The sequence below is a fragment of the Camponotus vicinus genome, unplaced genomic scaffold (assembly GCF_025532165.1).
Source record: "Camponotus vicinus isolate PSW18456_S1 unplaced genomic scaffold, iyCamVici1.0 SCAF_3, whole genome shotgun sequence".
NCBI lineage: Eukaryota > Metazoa > Arthropoda > Insecta > Hymenoptera > Formicidae > Camponotus > Camponotus vicinus.
In genome coordinates, this window is record NW_028141967.1 from 12,177,057 (window position 1) to 12,200,196 (window position 23,140).

At 42.0% G+C, this 23,140-nt stretch overlaps 1 protein-coding gene and 1 pseudogene across 1 annotated transcript; both read right to left on the reverse strand.

Moving 5' to 3' along the window:
- Window positions 1-2,939: 2,939 nt before the first annotated feature.
- On the reverse strand, window positions 2,940-3,584 carry LOC145969060 (uncharacterized). The gene has a single exon (XM_083094922.1). The coding sequence runs from the start codon at window positions 3,582-3,584 to the stop codon at window positions 2,940-2,942; it is 645 nt and encodes a 214-aa protein (XP_082951048.1).
- Window positions 3,585-12,480: 8,896 nt separating this feature from the next.
- Window positions 12,481-13,707, reverse strand: LOC145969061 (uncharacterized; annotated as a pseudogene).
- Between the last annotated feature and the right edge of the window lie 9,433 nt (window positions 13,708-23,140).

The window sequence follows — 23,140 nt, forward strand, 5'->3', positions numbered from 1 at the left end:
GCCGACATAGATTGGTTTATAAAATTTTACTTCTAGTTTGCGTAACTCTATGGCAACCAGATTCTCCGAAAAAATACTTCGACTATGGAAATTTGGTTTCGCTATCATTGCTTCTGCGCCGTATCGTCCGTCCCACTTTGTTAATAATTTTACGTCGACACGATTACGCACATTTTCCATCGTCTTGCCAAATACCGCGTTATTCATCAGTTGCGACGTCTTTTTATTTTTAATTTTTCGATCCTCCTCGGGTGTTGGAGAGGAGGATGTTAATGGGGAGCGAAAACGCCGTCAAAAAAAAAGACACAAGGTGGATAGAGATACTCGCGCTCGGAGGAACTCAGATGGAGGGTGTTCTCGCGCGAGCCGCGGCGAAGCGAAGGCCGTCTCGAGACCTCGAAGTTGGGCGCCAGATACGGTCTTCCACGTATCAGTTCGCAAAATCGTCAGAATAACGCGAAGAACGTTAGCCTGTTTCGCCATGGGCCGACTAGCTCACCTAACGGTAGAGGGGCAGGGTCCGTTGAAAAGGATCCAGAATTATTTTATGCGAGGCGGTCGGTGATTACGAAAATTGACGAACACAACGGGATTTAACGCTCACGACAAACGAACACTCAAATAAGTTACGCGAATTTAATAGAAAAGAGACTGTAACAAATTTATTTAAATAAAAGAAATATAATAGAAAAGAATATAAAGGGAAAGAAATAACAAGTTCTAGAAAGAAATAGTAGTAATGACATAAATTAGCGAGACTGAATTAACGAAATATAACTGAGTTTAAAATAAATGCGAAAATTTGAAATAACGTACAACAGATCGACAGCGGTGATATATAATAACCATAGCAATACCAGAGAATAGATAACCATAGCAAGACAGCGGAGATATTTATCGTCCTTCAGGCCCGTTTTTATGGCCGGACTTTGCGAAACCGAACGGCGTTTCGAGAGCGTAACGGAAATTTCGACAATCTCCTCGAGGACGCATTTAACAGATCTATTCCCTTTGTTACTCGCTCTTTTAATCGACAGCGCTATGTTTTAAATGAGGCTTAATAATTGAGCGATAGTAATCAAGCGATTTGCGAAGACGAAAAATCTCGCTTGCTACGAGCAAGATCGATTCGCTCGGAATTCGATAGCCGTCGGACGCCGCTTCGCCTCTTTTCGGCGTACCGCTTTCTATCTATGCGAAACCCTCGAATTTCGACACTTTCTTAATATATTATGCACCGCGACACACTCCAACGTACGACAAATACCGCGCAATAAACGCAATTCGTACAAGTATCAAGAGCGACAAGGACAGCACGACATTTGCCATGTCGTCACACGCACACGGTCACACGCTCACATACACGCTAATTACAGACGAAAATTGCCCGGAGATCGATTGCGGGGATGTCTTACGCGGTTTCGACAACTCTTTTCGACAGCACGGATAGCGGACGCATTCCCCGCGATTTACCGCGCACGTGGTCGATATACGAGAGCCGGTCACTACGCGTTTTACGACACCCCGAATCCCGGAGAGAGACGAACGGTTCCTTATCAGCTACGGCCTACGTTACGATCGTCCTTGATGCCTCGGTCGCTTGTCTCCGGTCGCCCGAAATACACGAAAATCGCGAGCTCGGTACAAGGCCCGAGTGACAACGAGACACGAAAATGGCGACGGCGACAGAACGGCCGGTCCGCGGACGGAATCGCGTACGTGGCGTACAAAATAGCGATGGGCAACCTCACCGACACTTTCTCCCGTGGCCAGGGGATGATCCTCGGCTCGTCCTCTCGACTGGATCTCGACAACGAAGCACAAAATAATAACGACAATTTTTGGCGACTATCTGCTGAGAGCGCCCGCACCAGAGTGAGTCCCTGGATCTCGCGATCCAGGGTCGATAGCGGCGTCAATTCTGCGCGCAGGGGTGCGCGGATTAGCGGCCAATAGCGCCGCGACACGCGAGGTATTACTGCGCCCCGCGACAACGCCGTATCGGGGGTCGTAACGGCCCCGATACTTTAAAAATGCTGACTTTCGGCGATCCTGTTATCTACGATCGTCCGGAGGTAGATTTTCCGTCCTCCCTCCTCTGAGGGTGGCGCCGATCCGGCCCGGTTATTTCGGTCCACAAGACAGATGATTTCCTTCCTTTACTTGAAGGGGGCGAAATCCACCCGCGACTCTGTTCCTCCGGCGTTGTCGTATTGGCTGTCGTAATGATTCCTCTTGGGCCTCTTCTGGTTTCCCTCCGGCGGGTTGCCCGACGTACAAAAATGATACAAAAAAATAATTAATACTAGCGCGAAAAAGGATAATGGCTCGTCTCTCCGGAGATTTCGATACGGCTCTCGCAATCTTTTTCTGGCGCGGCCGCTCGGCTCGCGCCCCGTGAAGATTTCCGGGGCGGATGGACGCGCGTCGGGACGGCAACGTCACACCCCCCCCTGCCAAGAGAGACCGTATCGGCTCCAGCCATCCATCATGGCCACAAAATCGGACTTTCCGTTCGTCCTTTCGCACATGTTCGGGCGACCAAAGTCTCCGGAGCCGAGGCAGACACAAATACAAATCCACAATGGGACGAAACAAACCAAACAATAAACTTTCCGAAACGAGAAGCTATAGGATGCCGTCTCTCACTAACTGTTGCTCGCGCTGTCGTCTCTCACGGGGGCCCGCGGTCCCGTTTGGCGGCTGGACCCTCCCGTTCGACATTCGCGAGCTGTCTCACTAAAGGTGGAAGTAGGTTGTAAGGAGGAAAATTACAAGAATGAGGAAAGAATGTTGCCGCAACTTATTTATTTCCCCTTAAACATATATGTAGGCCTCGAACCGAGCGACAGCATAAAAAAAAATTGATGGTCTCGGCAAAACCCGTATCAAAAAAAAATAAGATGACGGCAGTGGAGGAGGACCGCGAGCGACAGCTGCTAATAGGGTCCTAGGCGGGACCCACCCCTCGCCCGGCGACCTCGTGGGGGTTCTGGTCCCCGGTGGCCTCGGCCTTCCACGTACGGGCCTTGGGCCAGCCAGCCCTGGCGACAATGGGGGCAGGTCCGGACGGTGTATCCCCTGGTGCCGCACCGGAAACAGTAGGCCCCCGTTATCGCGCGGGGGCACTCCCGGGCAACATGGGTCCTGGACCCACAGTTCCAGCAACCGTCTGGTGGGTTCGGGTCGCCCGGTGAAGGCGGTCCATCAGGAGGTCTCGGCCATTCCCAGGGAGCTGGGGACGACCGTCGTGCCTGAGGGCTGTCCCAGGGTGACTCCATGATGGGAGCCTCTTGGTCGTCGGTGGATGTGGAGTTCAGTTCCGGGTCCTCTGGCCCGGTCTGAACCGCGGCTTCACACGCGGCTCCGACCGTCGTCTCGGTGGCCTCATCCCGGGTATCGACGACCACTTGAACCCCGGCCTCTCTGTGCGCCGGAAATTCGCGCACCACGGCGCCTCTGGTTGTAACGCGCCCCTCCATCATCCTGCGCAGCTCATCGGCCATCGCCGTCCAAAACCCGGGGCGCAGCTCGTCGACAGCATTTAGTACGTCGCGATATCTTTCGCGAAATTCTCGCGACATTCTTAGTGGGTTAATTGCCTGGAGGGTCAGGTGGAATATTATAGGGTTTCAAGTCTTTAATGTGCACCTTGCCTATTGATCTATTAGCGTGGTCTTTTAATTCGTACACTACCGGCGACAATATTTTCGCGATAGTAAACGGACCGTGATATTTGGTCGCTAATTTAGCCGAAATATTCTGAGCGGCTGACGACAACACATGCTGCCGCTTCAGGACTTGCTCGCCAATCGCAAAACGATGATCTCGTCTTCGCAAATTATAATAATGCGCCTGCTTATTATGCGCGGCCTCTAAGTTCTCTACTACCCAATCTCGCAAAGCCTTAATTCTTTCCATGCGCTCTTTCCAAGTCTCGGGATTCGCTTCCGCGACTTCGACAGCTGACTCGTGTCCCCCACGCACGGTGTTAACCGGCTGGGGTTCCCTACCGAAATTTAAGAACGCCGGAGTAGCCTGTAAGGAGGTATGGTACGCCGTGTTGTATGCGAATCTGAACTCAGCCAAGTGAATATCCCATTCGCGATGATCGTTTTTGAGAAACGCCGTAATCATAGTTTTGAGTACCCTATTGACGCGTTCTACCGGATTTGCCTGAGGATGATACGGAGGTACGGTCGAGTGAACGATGCCATATTCTTCCGCAAACGCCTGTAATTCGCGGTTGATGAATTCAGTGCCGTTGTCCGTCAACAGTATCCGCGGCGCGCCCCAACGGTTAACGATTAATTCATTTAAAAGCTCGCGAATCTTTTTGCCCGTTGCTTTCCGGAGCGGGCTACATTCAATCCATTTGGTGAATAGGTCTTGGATTACCAGAATATACGCGTTACCGTTTTTGCTCGGCGGAAAAGGACCCATAATATCCGCCGCTACGACCGTCCACGGAGTTTCGACAGCTCGGCGTCCCATTAAACCCATCGGCACATTCTGTTCCACCTTTGTCCTCTGACAAACGTCACAATGTCTGACATAATCCGCTACCCCACGAAACATACGCGGCCAGAAATACCGAGTCGCTACTCGCTGATATGTTTTCTCGACTCCTAAGTGACCTGATTGTGGAACATCGTGAGCCTCCCTAATAACGTTCGCGCGCGCTTCTTTAGGAAGTACTAGTTTCCATTGCTCGAGATCGTCGACAACTTGAGAAACGACAGCGTTCGGCTTTCGAAAATACAGCTGATCGTTTTCAATTTTCCAACCCGAATTCTTACGCGGATTAGTTTCCACGTCTCGAACGCGTGCATCATACCAAGCGTCTCCGGTAATCGCAACAGCGCATAATTCATCGGTAGTCTCATACATGCGCGACAACGCGTCTGGAACATGATGTAACGCTCCTTTCCGGTGTTCGATCGCGTAGTCATATTCCAACAATTCGAGAGCCCATCGCGCTAATCGACCTGTGGGGTTCTTTAAATTATGTAACCAGCGTAAGCTGCTATGGTCCGTGATGACTTTAAAAGTATACCCCTCGAGATACGGTCTAAACTTTTTAATCGACCAAACGACAGCCAAACATTCCTGCTCGGTCGTAGAGTATTTCTTTTCGGCCTCCGACAGCGCTCTACTAGCGAACGCGATGACGTGTTCTACGCCTTCCGTTTCTTGGGTCAATACCGCTCCCAAACCGACCGAACTCGCATCCGTTTGTAAAACAAACGGCAATTCAAAATTCGGACACGACAGCGTAGGCGGTGACGTGATGCACGATTTAATAGAATCAAACGCAGCTTTTTGCTCATCCCCCCACTCCCAAGAGAAACCCTTCCGGAGGAGACGAGTTAGCGGTTCTAAGCGCGTCGCACACTGCGGTACAAATCGGCGATACCAAGACGCCATCCCTATAAATCGTCGCAATTGCTTTAAGTTCTTCGGTGGCGGATATTCGACAATCGGCGCGGTTTTATCAGGGTCAACCTTGAGCCCCTCCTGTTGTATCAGGAACCCAAGATATTTCACTTGTGACCGACAGAATTTACTCTTCTCAGGATTTATTGTAAGGCCTGCCTCTCTTATCCGATCTAGTACGCGTTTCAACCAACTCAAATGTTCTTCAAAAGTACGGGTTACGACAACGATATCATCTAAATAAGCGAAAGCATGCGGTTCCATTTCAGGACCTATAAGCCGATCAAGTAAACGCTGAAATGTCGCGGGGGCACCGGTGAGACCATACGGCATTCGAGTAAAATGAAACAACCCCTTCCCCGGTACCGTAAACGCCGTTAACTCGCGACTATTTCTCTCGAGCGGAATCTGAAAATAGGCCTGACTTAGATCGATAGTCGAAATATAACTAGCCGATCGTAACTTATCGAGAATTGCGTTCATATACGGTAATGGATACGCATCCTTTTTCGAAACGCTGTTTAATTTTCGAAAATCCAGACAAAATCGATAGCTTCCATTAGGTTTCTTAATCATTACGATCGGACTAGACCATTCGCTTTTAGATGGTTCTATAATCCCCGCCGCTAACATTTTATCTACTTCCGCGTAAATCGCTTCCTGAATTTTTGGCGAAACGGGATAATACCTCTGTTTAATCGGAGCATGTCCGCCGACATCAATTTTGTGCTCCGCCAAACTAGTCGCTCCCGGTTTATTCGGATCGCCTACGATATGACCCTCTAAGAATTTTTCTAATCGCTGGCTTTCGCGCGACGACAACTCACTCAAACCGCAGCAAATAAGCGGATCAGATTTCGACAGCCGAGCCCGTATTTTGTGAACACGGGTCGTTTCCGCGGGAAGACTAATTTCTCGCGGGCCGTCATCCGACTTTCGGTCTGCTAATTTCGCGATTTCGGACACGAAATAATTACTTGATTCACGACTAGCCGAATTCTCGATCAAATTTAAGTGAAAAATGGGGTCCACTGGCTGGTTCTCGAAACGATACACAACGGCGGGTTCATCCTCAAAGTACCATTCTTGGCGTGGAAAATTGACCACCATACCAAATAGCCCCAAAAAATCAAGCCCAAGTATGCATGATATTGCTAATGACGGCAAGGCATACGCTCTCACAGAAAGCGTCCTTTCAAACAACGTAAAAGGAAGATCCACCTCCCCCCTAACGCGTGTCGTTTGGCCGGTCGCCGTAACTACTCGTCGGCCATCCGACTTTCGAAACTTTAATTTCAATTTGTCCACCAATTCGACAACGCTAGAACCTAAGAAAGTTCGAGTAGAACCACAATCCACTAGAGCGCTAATCTCGTTTCCTAATAATTTAACACGGATAAATAACATCGACGAGATGTCACGACAACCAAAAGCACTGAACGAAAATTCACGAGAACAATTAACGACACGAAAAGGGGGTTGGGTTTGAATAGGAGTCGGGTCCCCCCTATTATTCGACTCCTTTATTCTTTTCCCGAACAGTCGGGACACGTTCGTAACGTTACTTTCGCTCGACCGCAACGATAGCAATGTAGTCGCGGAGCGGCTGAACAATTTCTCGAAATATGACCTACACCCTCACAATTCCAACATTTTAATGCGGAATTTCGCGAAGCATTTGATTCTGCGGCCGTTGCCCCTGAAGACGACAAACTTGTCTGAGCGGCCTCCGTTCCGGTCGCGGCTCGAGTTGCGCGATTTTTGTTTTTCCTCTCCCTGCGAGAGGCAGATCTCGTTTCTGATTCCGCATTAGGCGTACTCAACGCGGCAAGAGTTTCCCGGCCTCGTGTAGACTGTTTCGTATTGCGCGGTGCGTGGTACGCGAGATCCGGAAACAGAGATTTCTCCGGAGTCGGGGGAGCCCGATAGCGTTGCGACAGCTGATAACTAGCCTCCACGCGAGTCGCCAAATCCTCTAAAGCGTCTAAGTCTTCTACCTCATTTCGACGGATGGACTGCTGTATGCGCGGTAATAAATTTCGAAACGCGCTGCTTACTTGCTCTGATTCAGTCCACGGTGGCGACAACCGATCGAATATGGCTCGAAGACACGTCAAAAAATCGGCGACAGACTCATGTTCCCCTTGAGTCCTTCTCATAATTTCTTCGCGAAGAGCAAATTGAAAATCCGGGTCCCCGAATCGCGTTCTCCACGCATTTTTAAAAACGGTCCAATTCGACAGCCGATCGCGTTTACTACGGAACCAATGAAGTGCTATGCCCGTTAGAAAGAACGGCAAGCAACGCAAAATGTCTTCGTCGGGTACGGGAATTAACTCGCGACCTTCCTCAATTCTAAGTAAAAATGTTTCCGCGTCTTCCCCTCTCGCACCCGAGAATTTCAAATTCCACTTCCGCATGACGTTGTACGCCGTCATCGCGGAATTTCCCGCGTTTTCGCGCGAGAAATCTCGCCCCATCGAGCGCGGAGTATCGCGGGAGCCGGAAGGCGCGCGAGATCTCGCCTGATCCATCGGACTATCAGGTCGAACCATTGCATCCGTAGGAACTTCTAAAAGCTCCTCGTCCGACATCTTGCCCGTATTAGATTTTCGATCTTTGCGTACGCGACGCAGCAAACGCGCGGTCTGAATCGAATAACTTCCTTCCGTTGAAAGTCTACGCCGCTGTAATTCCTCAAGCAATTGTTCGCGATTTAACACGAAAATCCAGTCGTCCTCTGGATCGACCTGACTCATGCGATCAAGAAAGAAAAACTCGAAACAAAATAAATAAGCTCGAACTCAGTAAGACGTGGCAAGATCACCGTGATCATAAACGTCGATAACTCAATAACACTAGATAAAGCCGTTATTGTCCAAACGATCGAAGGTCGACAACAAACACGTAAAGGTCGGCGAAAGAAAAGAATTTCAAACGAAAGCGTTAACGACAAGCGAAACGAATATACGACAAAAGCAATCATTCGACTAAATAATTTAATTCGTATTAGCTCCCCGAACTTTTTCCTTCTCAACGCGTGGCCCCACGTTGGGCGCCAAATTTTTGCGACGTCTTTTTATTTTTAATTTTTCGATCCTCCTCGGGTGTTGGAGAGGAGGATGTTAATGGGGAGCGAAAACGCCGTCAAAAAAAAAGACACAAGGTGGATAGAGATACTCGCGCTCGGAGGAACTCAGATGGAGGGTGTTCTCGCGCGAGCCGCGGCGAAGCGAAGGCCGTCTCGAGACCTCGAAGTTGGGCGCCAGATACGGTCTTCCACGTATCAGTTCGCAAAATCGTCAGAATAACGCGAAGAACGTTAGCCTGTTTCGCCATGGGCCGACTAGCTCACCTAACGGTAGAGGGGCAGGGTCCGTTGAAAAGGATCCAGAATTATTTTATGCGAGGCGGTCGGTGATTACGAAAATTGACGAACACAACGGGATTTAACGCTCACGACAAACGAACACTCAAATAAGTTACGCGAATTTAATAGAAAAGAGACTGTAACAAATTTATTTAAATAAAAGAAATATAATAGAAAAGAATATAAAGGGAAAGAAATAACAAGTTCTAGAAAGAAATAGTAGTAATGACATAAATTAGCGAGACTGAATTAACGAAATATAACTGAGTTTAAAATAAATGCGAAAATTTGAAATAACGTACAACAGATCGACAGCGGTGATATATAATAACCATAGCAATACCAGAGAATAGATAACCATAGCAAGACAGCGGAGATATTTATCGTCCTTCAGGCCCGTTTTTATGGCCGGACTTTGCGAAACCGAACGGCGTTTCGAGAGCGTAACGGAAATTTCGACAATCTCCTCGAGGACGCATTTAACAGATCTATTCCCTTTGTTACTCGCTCTTTTAATCGACAGCGCTATGTTTTAAATGAGGCTTAATAATTGAGCGATAGTAATCAAGCGATTTGCGAAGACGAAAAATCTCGCTTGCTACGAGCAAGATCGATTCGCTCGGAATTCGATAGCCGTCGGACGCCGCTTCGCCTCTTTTCGGCGTACCGCTTTCTATCTATGCGAAACCCTCGAATTTCGACACTTTCTTAATCTATTATGCACCGCGACACACTCCAACGTACGACAAATACCGCGCAATAAACGCAATTCGTACAAGTATCAAGAGCGACAAGGACAGCACGACATTTGCCACGTCGTCACACGCACACGGTCACACGCTCACATACACGCTAATTACAGACGAAAATTGCCCGGAGATCGATTGCGGGGATGTCTTACGCGGTTTCGACAACTCTTTTCGACAGCACGGATAGCGGACGCATTCCCCGCGATTTACCGCGCACGTGGTCGATATACGAGAGCCGGTCACTACGCGTTTTACGACACCCCGAATCCCGGAGAGAGACGAACGGTTCCTTATCAGCTGCGGCCTACGTTACGATCGTCCTTGATGCCTCGGTCGCTTGTCTCCGGTCGCCCGAAATACACGAAAATCGCGAGCTCGGTACAAGGCCCGAGCGACAACGAGACACGAAAATAGCGACGGCGACAGAACGGCCGGTCCGCGGACGGAATCGCGTACGTGGCGTACAAAATAGCGATGGGCAACCTCACCGATACTTTCTCCCGTGGCCAGGGGATGATCCTCGGCTCGTCCTCTCGACTGGATCTCGACAACGAAGCACAAAATAATAACGACAATTTTTGGCGACTATCTGCTGAGAGCGCTCGCACCAGAGTGAGTCCCTGGATCTCGCGATCCAGGGTCGATAGCGGCGTCAATTCTGCGCGCAGGAGTGCGCGGATTAGCGGCCAATAGCGCCGCGACACGCGAGGTATTACTGCGCCCCGCGACAACGCCGTATCGGGGATCGTAACGGCCCCGATACTTTAAAAATGCTGACTTTCGGCGATCCTGTTATCTACGATCGTCCGGAGGTAGATTTTCCGTCCTCCCTCCTCTGAGGGTGGCGCCGATCCGGCCCGGTTATTTCGGCCCACAAGACAGATGATTTCCTTCCTTTACTTGAAGGGGGCGAAATCCACCCGCGACTCTGTTCCTCCGGCGTTGTCGTATCGGCTGTCGTAATGATTCCTCTTGGGCCTCTTCTGGTTTCCCTCCGGCGGGTTGCCCGACGTACAAAAATGATACAAAAAAATAATTAATACTAGCGCGAAAAAGGATAATGGCTCGTCTCTCCGGAGATTTCGATACGGCTCTCGCAATCTTTTTCTGGCGCGGCCGCTCGGCTCGCGCCCCGTGAAGATTTCCGGGGCGGATGGGACGGCAACGTCACACAGTTTATATAAATTTTTTTTAAAATCATTTTTCGCGAGTGTTCTAAACTGTGTATTTAATTCGATATAACTGCGAAGCCACGGAGATTGTGTAAATTGTAAAACGCGATGTATTTTTGTAACGCGAAGGCCGTGTCGCGTACATTGCTGTAGATTAGTGTATCACGTAACGCTTCTTATCGTATAGCGTTGCGAGGAGTTTGTCTTGCTGCTTGCCGGACGGCTTGTCGCGTGTCGGACAAAACGGAAGGTCAGTGTGCGTATCGTGAAGATGTTGCGGGTACTCGAGATCGACTTCGAGGATATAATCCGTAGGCGAATCTAACGCGATCGATGCTATGTCAAAATTCGACACGTCGTCGACCCATCGAAAATCGGCATAGGGCAACGGTTGACACATTGCCCATCCGTACAAATTATTTACATCGAAATACATCAAGTACGACGATGGTTTCGATGGATCGTACGATTGTTGCATGTACTTGTTATTAGCGCGCGCGTATCTGTTGGAACACTGACTCAGACCACCGCGTATACCGCGTTCGATAAACATGACCATGTCGATGTCGGTAAGCAATTCGAACGTAATCTTTGTATGCTTTAACATGGCATCCCACGTGTATCCGGGAAGAGTATAATAATACGCGGGGTCGAGTCCGTAACTTTTGATGCAACTATCGCGAAAGTTTTCAAAAATATCGGCTAATAACAAGACGTCGATTTTCAGGTACAAATCGCTATACTCGCCTAGCGTTCGAATGGAGAATCGCGTCCAGATGTTCTCGGCGTGCGCGTAATCACTCTCGGATATAGTTTCACCGGTCAAAGAACTGTAAAACGATTCGCGCGGTGGTAAACACGTATCTTGCAACCTATCTACAGAGTCGACGTATTCGTACGGAAAGACGCCTTTCCGTGTTAATAAACTGAAATTTTCTGCAGATAAATTTTGAAATTCTGATTTTAAAATTTTGAATTTGTCTTTGTCTAGATAAGATGCCAATTTGTCGAGACTTGCTGTAAGAAATTTGTTCGAATCAAAAAAACTTAATTTTATATAATTTTTCCAATTGTCTTGTGCAACTTTAACAGTTTTTGTAAACGATATATACTTTTCCTTGGTTATCGGAAGTAATTCGATTTCCCCTTCGAACGCTGTGGCTATATCCTCGATAATGAAATGCGCGTCGTAACCTGATAAATTGTGAAAGACTATCGGAATATATAATGATTCTTTGTAATTTAGATTGCAATTTGAGTGCGCGGGACCCTTATATCGTCCGGTCAAATGACAATGATCGCGTACGCGTGTATCGTCTTCTTGCGTAAACGGTTTTTCGCAAATATGGCAATGCGTTGCGCTGTGAAATTTTTCCCACTCGTCCGATGTTAAATTTACCATGGAGACATTTGTAGTCATTAAAATAGTCTTTACACGTAACGCTAAATTTTTAAGTTCTTCGGCGAACCACGCGATACAATCAATACTGCGGCGAGAATGGTACGCGGATAACGAGTCGTCGAACGAACAATGCATATAATACGCTATACTAAACACCTTATGATGCTGATAATTTTTTTCTTCGTCAGTCTTTGTCAACGCACATTCCAAATCGGCATAGATCACAAATGGAAGCCGCTCTTTCCTCGTGTAGTTGTTGAACTCGAGCCACTTGTCCTTATCGCTCGGCAATCGGATAGCGCAGTCGTTTATTTTTCCGCAGTCTACCGTCTGTGACTGCAACTTGTCCTCCTATCCGAAATAGTGCAAGCATCTGTAAAAGAATATTTAAATTAAAGATTTATGCAATGCATTATATTTTATAATTACATAAACTATTTAAATTATACGTACCGATCACAGATATATTTATGATTCTTGTGTTTGCTCAATTGCGAGCTCACGAGCCGGGATAAGTTCTTGATCCATGCGAAATGTCCGACGCTGTTGCCGTCTTCCACATACAACAGGTTGACGTTTTTATCCCGTTTCTGCTCCGAAAGACGTATCGGGACAATGCTGTTTTCTTTCTCGATGCTGTACACGTTGATATGAGATATTGTTTATATGTTCAAACTTTTTTAGTTGGTTCAACGTCATCGGAAACTCAATATTTTGTACATTTAACACCGTCGTATAGTGGGGATATGAAGATTCCCGTTCCGCCTTCCTTTCTGCGGGGTATAGAGCGGCCACCACTGCCCACGCGAAACATGCATTGTCTCTGGATTGTACATTAATTACAGCTCTCTTCATCATAATTTCTCGCGGCAATTTAATATAACATCCCGCGCGCATAGGATTATATTTATTTATATTTACAGTTAAATTCTGTATTCGCGACAATGCCCAGCCACTATCGCGTTCCTGAAATTCTTCTAGCAATGCTAGGGTGGGCTCGATAACGCTGCGCTCGTACCACTCGTGTAAATCAGACGTGCGAAAGAGTTCACAGTTTCTCGTATTGATACTTTTATTCGCACGCTTATCACCCGACACAAATTCACCGTTGAATATAGTGTTCACTTTTACACTGTTGTGTCTTCTTATAACGTCTTGCACTTGCTCGAGCACGATGTCTTTGGCATCCTCGAGAAATTGACGAGGTTCGATATGGTTTGCGTTAATCACAGCACCGGTCAGAATACGGTTATCGAACGCGGTATCAATCTCGCGCCACACAAGTTCATTTTGATGCGCGCTACATCCGGCACCCGCGTTATTGTCGCCACTGTAATTATCACCACTGAGCATAAACTGTCTCTGCAATCGAGTCTTTGCACCTTCGAGTCGCGCGATCCGAGCAATCAGCGATTGTCGATTCCCGATCGATAATCGTGGTCGTTTGATCCGACTTTGCTCTTCCAGCGACTCGATGTACTCGTTGCATCGTTGTAGCCATGCAAAATATTCGCCCAAGGTGGCAATTTGGCGGGACCGCTCCACCAGGTCGCGTTCAGTCTGCTCGACGTTTTCCATTTCTTCACAGAGTGCAAATTGGGCACATATTGCACGGAAATCTTATATACAACGGCTCGCTACAACTTGAACAGAATCGGCCATCCATCGCATCAAGTGTCTCAATTTTATGCTTTCGAACAGCATACATCATTTGGCTATCCACGCCTTGCAATGCAATCATACACGAAGGACATACAGCTAAAGCACCACCCGTGGAATAATAAAAGTATATGATACAAAATTTTGTACTACGTGCGTTTAAAGCATTAATTTCCGCAACAGATACTATTTTCTCTCTGAATTCCGTGGAGTTCTCACTGCAGTCACTAATGCAATCACTGTCAGATGACAACGCGTGATCTTCGTCTTCCATTTTTATATATATATTATCACACAACACTGACAGAACACTACTTTCTGACAGAACACTACACTTTTTGACTATACTTTTGCTATACCGACGTGTCGATGCGCTTTCAAATCACGTACTATGATCTGATGCGCTTCGATCCTTCTTATATTCAACCAACAAACTTTCAGAGATTGTTGGGGGGCACAAAGAAAAAATTTTTGTAACTGAACCTAGGGTTAAAAATGTGTTGTTATCTCGCTATGATTCACAGATTGCTCGAAAAGGTCGGACCCCGAAATATCTCAAATGAAGAGGACTCTGCTGCACTAGAGTATCATTTCTTTCGTTGCTCTTCTGTGTTTCGTTGGTCTGCTGCACTAGAGTATCATTTCTTTCGTTGCTCTTCTGTGTTTCGGTGGTCTTGTGCAATGGCTGAAGAAAACGTAATTATCATCGACGACAATACGGTGGCTGAAGAAAACGTAATTATCATCGACGATGATACGGTGGCTGAAGAAAACGTAATTATCATCGACGACGATACGGATGATGATTACGATTATTGGATGGATCTAGTTGTGGCGGAGAGGATGGAGATAGAGAGAGAGGAGAGAGAGAGGAGAGAGATGAAAGATGATGGATCTGATATAGAACCCTTGGCGAAGGACAGTGATTATGATAGTGACAATAGTGTCGATATTCTTGATGAACGGTTACAAAAGAAACAGCGAGATTTAAGCATACCTGAAATAATAACATATAACGAAGCAACAAAGATATGTTGCATTTCCTATTATTACATGGAAAATGGATCAAAATTTTGTACCGAATGCTTTCTAGAAGATCCGCATCAGTTTGAAGAAACTAGTTCTGTTCGAGAACATAGAACCATAGCTTATGTTCATTTGGAAAATATGTCATGCAAAGGATGCAGAAAATGTTTAAATCAAATATTGCCCTGCGACATGTGCCCTATTTGCACAAATTAAAATAGATGAGTCATGGATAACATTGTAAGTATCTTTTAATTTATTATATATCAAAAGTATTTTAAAATAAATTATTAAATAATTTAAACTAATGAAATGCATATGTTTTCTTCTGTTTTCAGAAACGGTTTCCGCAACATAGCCCGACGGTCTATTTTATATATTATTATTATTTTTCTTTTATATTGTATACTTTTGATTAAACTCACACATTTAAATAAATTATATATATTTTTAATTGTAACAAAATCGTCGATTGCGAACTGGCAGCTTTAGTTTTTAGTCCATAGTACGTAAGAAAAATATATATAAAACATAAATAAAGAGTTTTTTAAGTCTAAATCATGACGTAATTTCTTCGCACGCATTTCCATCCACCCAATCCTTCAAAGAATACTTCTATTTATATTGTTTATTAACTGGTAATATTGTATACTTGCGATAATACAGAGATGACAGAGAGAGATAAAAGGGATAAAGAGAGAAAGAGAGAGGGATATTCAGAGATTGTTGGGAGCACAAAAGAAAAAATTTTTTTGTAACTGAACCTAGGGTTGGAAATGTGTTGTTATCTCGCTATGATTTACAGATTGCTCGAAAACGTCGGACCCCGAAATATCTCAAAAATGTGTTGTTATCTCGCTATGATTCACAGATTGCTCGAAAACGTCGGACCCCGAAATATCTCAAAATATAAGTTTATGACTAATATTGTATACTTGCGATAATACAGAGATGACAGAGAGAAAGAGAGATAAAAGGGATAAAGAGATAGATAGAGGGATAGAGAGGGGGAGAGAGAGAGGGATAGAAAGATAAAGGGATAAAGAGAGAAAGAGAGAGAGAGCGAGAGAGAGGGAGGGATAGAGAGAGAGACCCAAAATCTTCTTCAAAGGAATACCGCCATTTTTGTTTATACGTGCGTCCCCCGCCCCGCAGCCCCCGCGCCACCGAAATCCCCTCCGTCCCGCGTGACGTCATCCCCCCTCCATCCTGCGTGACGTCATTCTCCCGCGCCGCTGAGATCCCCTCGCCCCTCACCCCCCCTGAGATCCCTGGGTTAGAAACCGCCTAGTACTAACTACTATAATCAAAAATAATTTTATCTGTATATACACTACACTCTAAGTTTGGAAACACATTGCATTTTACAGAAACAATCGCATGGCAGCAATCTGTGCAGATTTTTCATATGAATATATTGTAAGACGTTTAAATGATGATATGACGCCTATTTATACCGAAAATATATCGAATAATTATTACGCGGCACCGAACTGCTCGGAGTTAAATTTCGCGCGTTGATTTTTTCTGCCAATTAGTGCTATTACAGCATATCAGATGCTGTATTGGAATGCCTGTAATGTTTACGCGCATTAGAAACATACATCAGAGTAATAAGAACTCATTTAAGTGCAGTTTGATTTTAGTTTCTGTAAAAGTAACAAAAATTACTACAATCATTAAAAATGGCTCCGACGTGCCAGATTCCATATGAATTGCGAGTCAAGATTATTATTTTACAAGAAGAAGGATATAACATCCGGCAAATATCAAAGAAATTAAAGTTATTTTCTTTATATTGTATATCTTTAGAGTGTTTCCAAACTTATGGAGAGTACTGTATATATATATATATATATATATATATGATTAGATCAAGTCCGAAATCCATACATAATAATTATGTCTACACAATTATACAGGGTGTCCCATTTTAATCGATCACCCCGAATAACTTTTTTAATTTTGATTGTACAAAAAACATATGTTTCCCGTTTACAATATTTATTATAATCGTTTCTTATCTCTAAGTTAAAATTTATTTATTCTAAAATCGTGTACTTTTACTTCTTTTTAATATTGGTCTAGGCATTCCGTATGGTTTGTCAGTTTCGTCTATTATTGTGACAGTCGGTCGTTTAGATTTCTTTTTCCTATATTGGACAATTATCCATACTATTAATATTATAATAATTATAGTGGTTATTCCACTGGAAGCCATTGGATAAATAAATTCCTTTTGTTTAAAGAAATTATTTTCGTTATTATTTAAATCTTTATTTATTTCTTTTAACTTGTTACTTAAGAGGATGCCGGAGTCACAGCCGAACTCCGACGGGTAGGCGCCCTCATTTTAACATAACTAAAAGTGTCGGTACATTACCAACACTTATAGTTATGTTACCGACAGTATTGTCTAGAATAAAAAGACATGCATATTTTAGAAAGAGCAATGTGAAAGCTTTTCTTTACATTGTGTTTAATTGTGTTTATTGGAACAAAAAATATGTTGCATTTTCACTGCTATATCGTCTCGCACAAGCAACGATTTTAGAGCATAGATCTGTCTTTATTGCGTACATATTAAACATAATTCTAATATCATTGCTCTCATTTAGCTATGTCTCTTTATATATATAATAAAAATATATTGTGAAAATATTTATAAATATTATATACTTATAAATTTTACGAATACGATATTACATCAAACAATTTGCATAAAACATTTTATATTGTTAACTTTTGATTATATCGATTTAACAAATGTCGTGCATAAATTGTAATTTGTAGAAAGTTATATGCAAATATCCTTTTTATTGTATATACAGAGCGTCGCAGAGTACTATACATATATAAGCGTTTGTGAGGAGCGTAGTAAATTGAAGAAAAAAGTCCCATAGCATTTTACGATTTTCGTAATAATAGAAATTATAAAATAAATAAATTATATAATAATATTAAATAAAATCGAACGAATGTGTATATCTACGTGTGTGTTTGTGTGTTTGTGAGAGAGAGAGAGAAACGCTCGGCCGTTCGAGCTATTGCATGGTCCAACGTGTTAGGCATTTCGTCGGCACGTGGCAAGGGGAAGAACAGCGGGACATGTCGTTGTCATTCGTTACAACGTCATCACCGCGCCGCGCTGTCCCTCCCCTTGCCGCGCGCCGACAAAATGCCAAACACACTGGATCATGCGATAGCTCGAACGGCCGAGCGCTTCTCTCTCTCTCTCTCTCTCTCACAAACACACAAACACACACGTAGATACACATTCGTTCGATTTTATCTAATATTATTATATAATTTATTTATTTTATAATTTCTATTATTGCGAAAATCGTAAAATGCTATGGGACTTGTTTCTTCAATTTACTGCGCTCCTCACAAGCGCTTATATATGTATAGTACTCTGCGACATTCTGTATATACAATAAAAAAGATATTTGCATATAACTATCTACAAATTACAATTTATGCACGACATTTGTTAAATCGATATAATCAAAAGCTAACAATATAAAATGTTTTATGCAAATTGATGTAATGTAAAATTTATAAATAATATAAATATTTTCATAATACATTCTTTGTCTCAAAAGCATCGAAATGATAGATTTATATCGATAATATAATAGGTTTCATCGTCCATTTCCAGACGCAACCATAATATATATTTTTTTCGTTTCTCCGATATATGCAAATGAGATATTTGTACTGAGGCGTCTTTTTCTAACGATATTCATTGGAATATCGTGATCAGATATGATAAATGTAAGATATATGAATAATTTATCACTTTGGAAAAGGCAATTTACTTTCTGCTATAATTTTAAAAAAATGTTGCTTTGTACATTTCACATTATTGAAATATTTTTACAAGGATTTCCTTCTAAGGCTATAGTTTATAGTAGTATAGTGAAAGCCGCAGCATAAATTTCACAGCATATGCTATCAAGTCGAAGCTTTTCAAATATTATATTATTTGTAGGAAACGGCAATGAAAGTAATTTTTTTAGGCACCAATAGACACCACATAGCCGGGTAGGCTATCGTACATTCGAAGCTTGGTGTCATAAAAAAAAATCGCCAGCGATCAGTATAATTTGCTCCAATAATTTGTTAGCTTTTGTCGCTATATGACATGCTACAATTATATAAGAATTATCGCAATATATAGCACACTTTCAAAATAAGAATCCTCTTATAACGTGTAAAAATCGGTTCAATGATTCATTTTATCTGGATTTTTATTCTTATCAAATATGCCTTTTAGTTGAGGCAGTGTCTTTATGATCTCTGAATTAAATTTCGTTTAAATTTCGCTTTCAGAATGCACATGCAAATCGTATCTGATGTAAAACATTTTTGAAAGTAACCAGCACACAAATTAAGATCGCTTCTCGAATTTTTTTTGAATAATCAACATACAAATTAGATCGACTCTAGATTTTTTTTGAATAACCAGCACACGAATTAAATCGCCTCTGGAATACTTTTCGAATAGTCAGCATCAAAATTAAATCACCTCTGGGTTTTTCTTAAACCAGCATACGAATTAGATCGCCTCTGGATTTTTTTTTAATAATCAGCTCACGAATAGATCGCCTCTGAAATAAATATTTTAAATAACCAAAGCGCACATGCAAACCGCATCTGATATGAAATATTTCTAAAAACAACCAGCTTACGAATAAATTGCATCTGGATTTTTTTGAATAATCAGCACACGAATTAAATCGCCTCTGGATTTTTTTTAAACCAGCACACAAATTAGATCGCCTCTGGATTTTTTTTCAATAACCAGCACACGAATTAAATCGCCTCTGGGTTTTTTTAAACCAGCACACGAATTAGATCGCCTCTGGAATTTTTTTTAATAATCAGCTCACGAATAGATCGCCTCTGAAATAAATATTTTAATAACCAGAGCGCACATACAAACCGCATCTGGTATGAAACATTTCTAAAAACAACCAGCACACGAATTAAATCGCCTCTGGATTTTTTTTGAATAACCAGCACACGAATTAAATCGCCTCTGGAATTTTTTTTAATAATCAGCTCACGAATAGATCGCCTCTGAAATAAATATTTTAATAACCAGAGCGCACATACAAACCGCATCTGGTATGAAATATTTCTAAAAACCACCAATCCACGAATAAATCGTCTCTGGGATAAATATTTTTTAAAAAGTATTTTTTAATTAATAACTAAAGCGCACATGCAAACCGCATCTGGTAAAATATATAATCTGTACGTGTATATATATGTGTGTGTGCGTGTGTTGTGTGGGTGGGTGTGAGTGTGGGTGTGTGTATGTATGGACGTATGTATGTATAAAAGTGATGCGAGAGTTACACGAGGAAGCGAGGTAATAAGAACGAGCGAAATAACAATAAGAGCGAACGAGATAGAAATAGCACGAGCAACGAGGACTCGAGCTCGAGAATCGGATCTTTCTTTCACACTATTATTTTCCTCTCGCTCGCATCTATTACTGTCTCACTCGCTCTCGATTCTTGGGTCCACTTATCTTTTCGAGCTGTCTATCACGATTGTCAAGTGTGACGGAGAAAGCAAGACCATGAGTAGAGAGCGAGCGAGATGATCTATCATCAAAGAGTTCCGAAGTCTCTTACAATCGGTTTCTTCGCTTCCTCTATCCATTCCGAATTCATGAAAATGTAAACATCTTATAAAATAAAAATTGAAACTTTTATTTTTAATTTCATCAGTTTGAAAATAATTTTAATAAATTAATGAGATTTTGCGATTAAAATGATATCAAACACGGCGTAAATCGGGTAATTTTTAATTAGTCTGATAATACAAGTTTTATAATTATATATTTAACTAAATTTATGCGATTTATATCGTGTTTGATATTATTTTAATCGCAACATTCTCAATATTCTATTAAAATTACTTTCAAATGAATAAAAAATGCATTTTATTTTCTGACATATATTCGTGAATATTATAAATAAAGTCTCATGTAAGAGACTTCGCAATGTTCGACATCGGGAACTTTTTCGTTTTTTATTTATAATAATTTACGACTTTAAATTTCCATAAAATAAAAAGTAAAACTTTTATATTTTATTTGATCTTTTTTGATAAAAAGCGATTAATGAAATTTTTGCGTTTAAAATGACATCGAACACAATATAATTCGGATAACTTTTACTTATTGTTATATAAGTAAAAGAATGTATCTAATTGAAAATTATTCTAATAAAATGTTGGGTTGTTTAATGTGATTTTAGTCGTAAAAACCATATTAATTCTAAAATTATGTTCAATAAGATAAATTAAGTAATGTAAAAATTGTAGTTTCTAATACATTTTCAATGTTATCAATTGTGATGTTCACATGACATCTTCTGGTACATTTAAATATGTGAAAGAAATAAATAAATTATTTTAATATGTATAATAAATTAAGATAATTTGTTTCACTGCACAATATATAGATCATTTAATATTAATTATATCGACCATATTTAGACCAGGAGACGTCATGTGAACACCACAATTGATAACATTGAAAATGTATTAGAAACTAAAATTTTTACATTACTTAATTTACCTTACTGAATATAATTTTAGAATTAATATGATTTTTACGACTAAAATCACATTAAACAACCCAACATTTTATTCGAATAATTTTCAATTAGATACATTCTTCTACTTATATAACAATAAGTAAAAGTTACCCGAATTATATTGTGTTCGATGTCATTTTAAACGCAAAAATTTCATTAATCCCTTTTTATCAAAAAAGATCAAATAAAATATAAAAGTTTTAGTTTTTATTTTATGGCAATTTAAAGTCGTAAATTATTATATTATAAATTATTATGAATTATTATAAATAACGAAAAAGTTTCCGATGTCGAACATTGCGAAGTCTCTTACATGAGACTTTATTTATAAAATTCACGAATATATGTCAGAAAATAAAATGCATTTTTTATTCATTTGAAAGTAATTTTAATAGAATAATGAGAATGTTACAATTAAAATAATATCAAACACGATATAAGTGGCATAAATTTAGTTAAATATATAATTATAAAACTTGTATTATCAGACTAATTAAAAATTACCCGATTTACGCCGTGTTTGATATCATTTTAATCGCAAAAATCTTATTAATTTATTAAAATTATTTTCAAACCGATGAAATTAAAAATAAAAGTTTCAATTTTTATTTTATAAGATGTTTACATTTTCATGAATTCGGAATGGAGGAAGCGAAGAAACCGATTGTAAGAGACTTCGGAACTCTTTGATGATAGGTCATCTCGCTCGCTCTTTACTCATGGTCTTGCTTTCTCCGTCACACTTGACAATCGTGATAGACAGCTCGAAAATATAAGCGGACCCAAGAATCGAGAGCGAGCGAGACAATAATAGATGCGAGCTAGACAATAATAGAAGCGAGCGAAACAGTAATAGATGCGAGCGAGACAATAATAGGAGCGAGCGAGACAGTACTAGATGCGAGCGAGAGGAAAATAATAGTGTGAAAGAAAGATCCGATTCTCGAGTTCGAGTCCTCGTTGTTCGTGCTATTTTTATCTCATTCGCTCTTATTGTTATTTTGCTCGTTCTTATTACCTTCTCGCTTCTTCACGTAACTCTCGCGTCACTTTTGTACATACATACGTCCATACATACACACACCAACACCCACACCAACACCCACACACATCCACACACACACACACACACACGCACACGCACACGCACGCACGCAATACACACACACACACACACACACACACACACACATATATATATTGTGTATATGTATAACTTACACAGAATATTTTCTATGGAACACGTTGTAACGCTGTTTTTCCGCAGCTTGTTACGCGTACGATTGTTACGCCACTTCGTGACAGCGAGTATCTATGACGCGAAATTCGAGAAAGAAAACGCAAGAGTGTAATGCTTTAGTGTGCGCGTACATGTATACTGACGTATACTATTACATGCAAAATGAAAGAGAAGGATGGTACGAGATTGACTCTCCTTGTCACACAAACCGATTACAGCGCCATCTATCGCGACATCGGGCAACTAATCTACGGGTCTGTTTTACTCTTTTGCCTCGATCTCACACAAACACATATGCACAAAAATTTTCTGCACAGAAATTTTTTTTACTACGCTTCTAAACGCATTTCTGACTGTTCACTTATATTCCTTCAGGAAATTCCGAGCTGAGTGTGCTCTTATTTTGTACGTACAAACTAAAAACTTTTATATTCAGCTAATATTGTTACGAGTTGATGTCAGAAGCCGA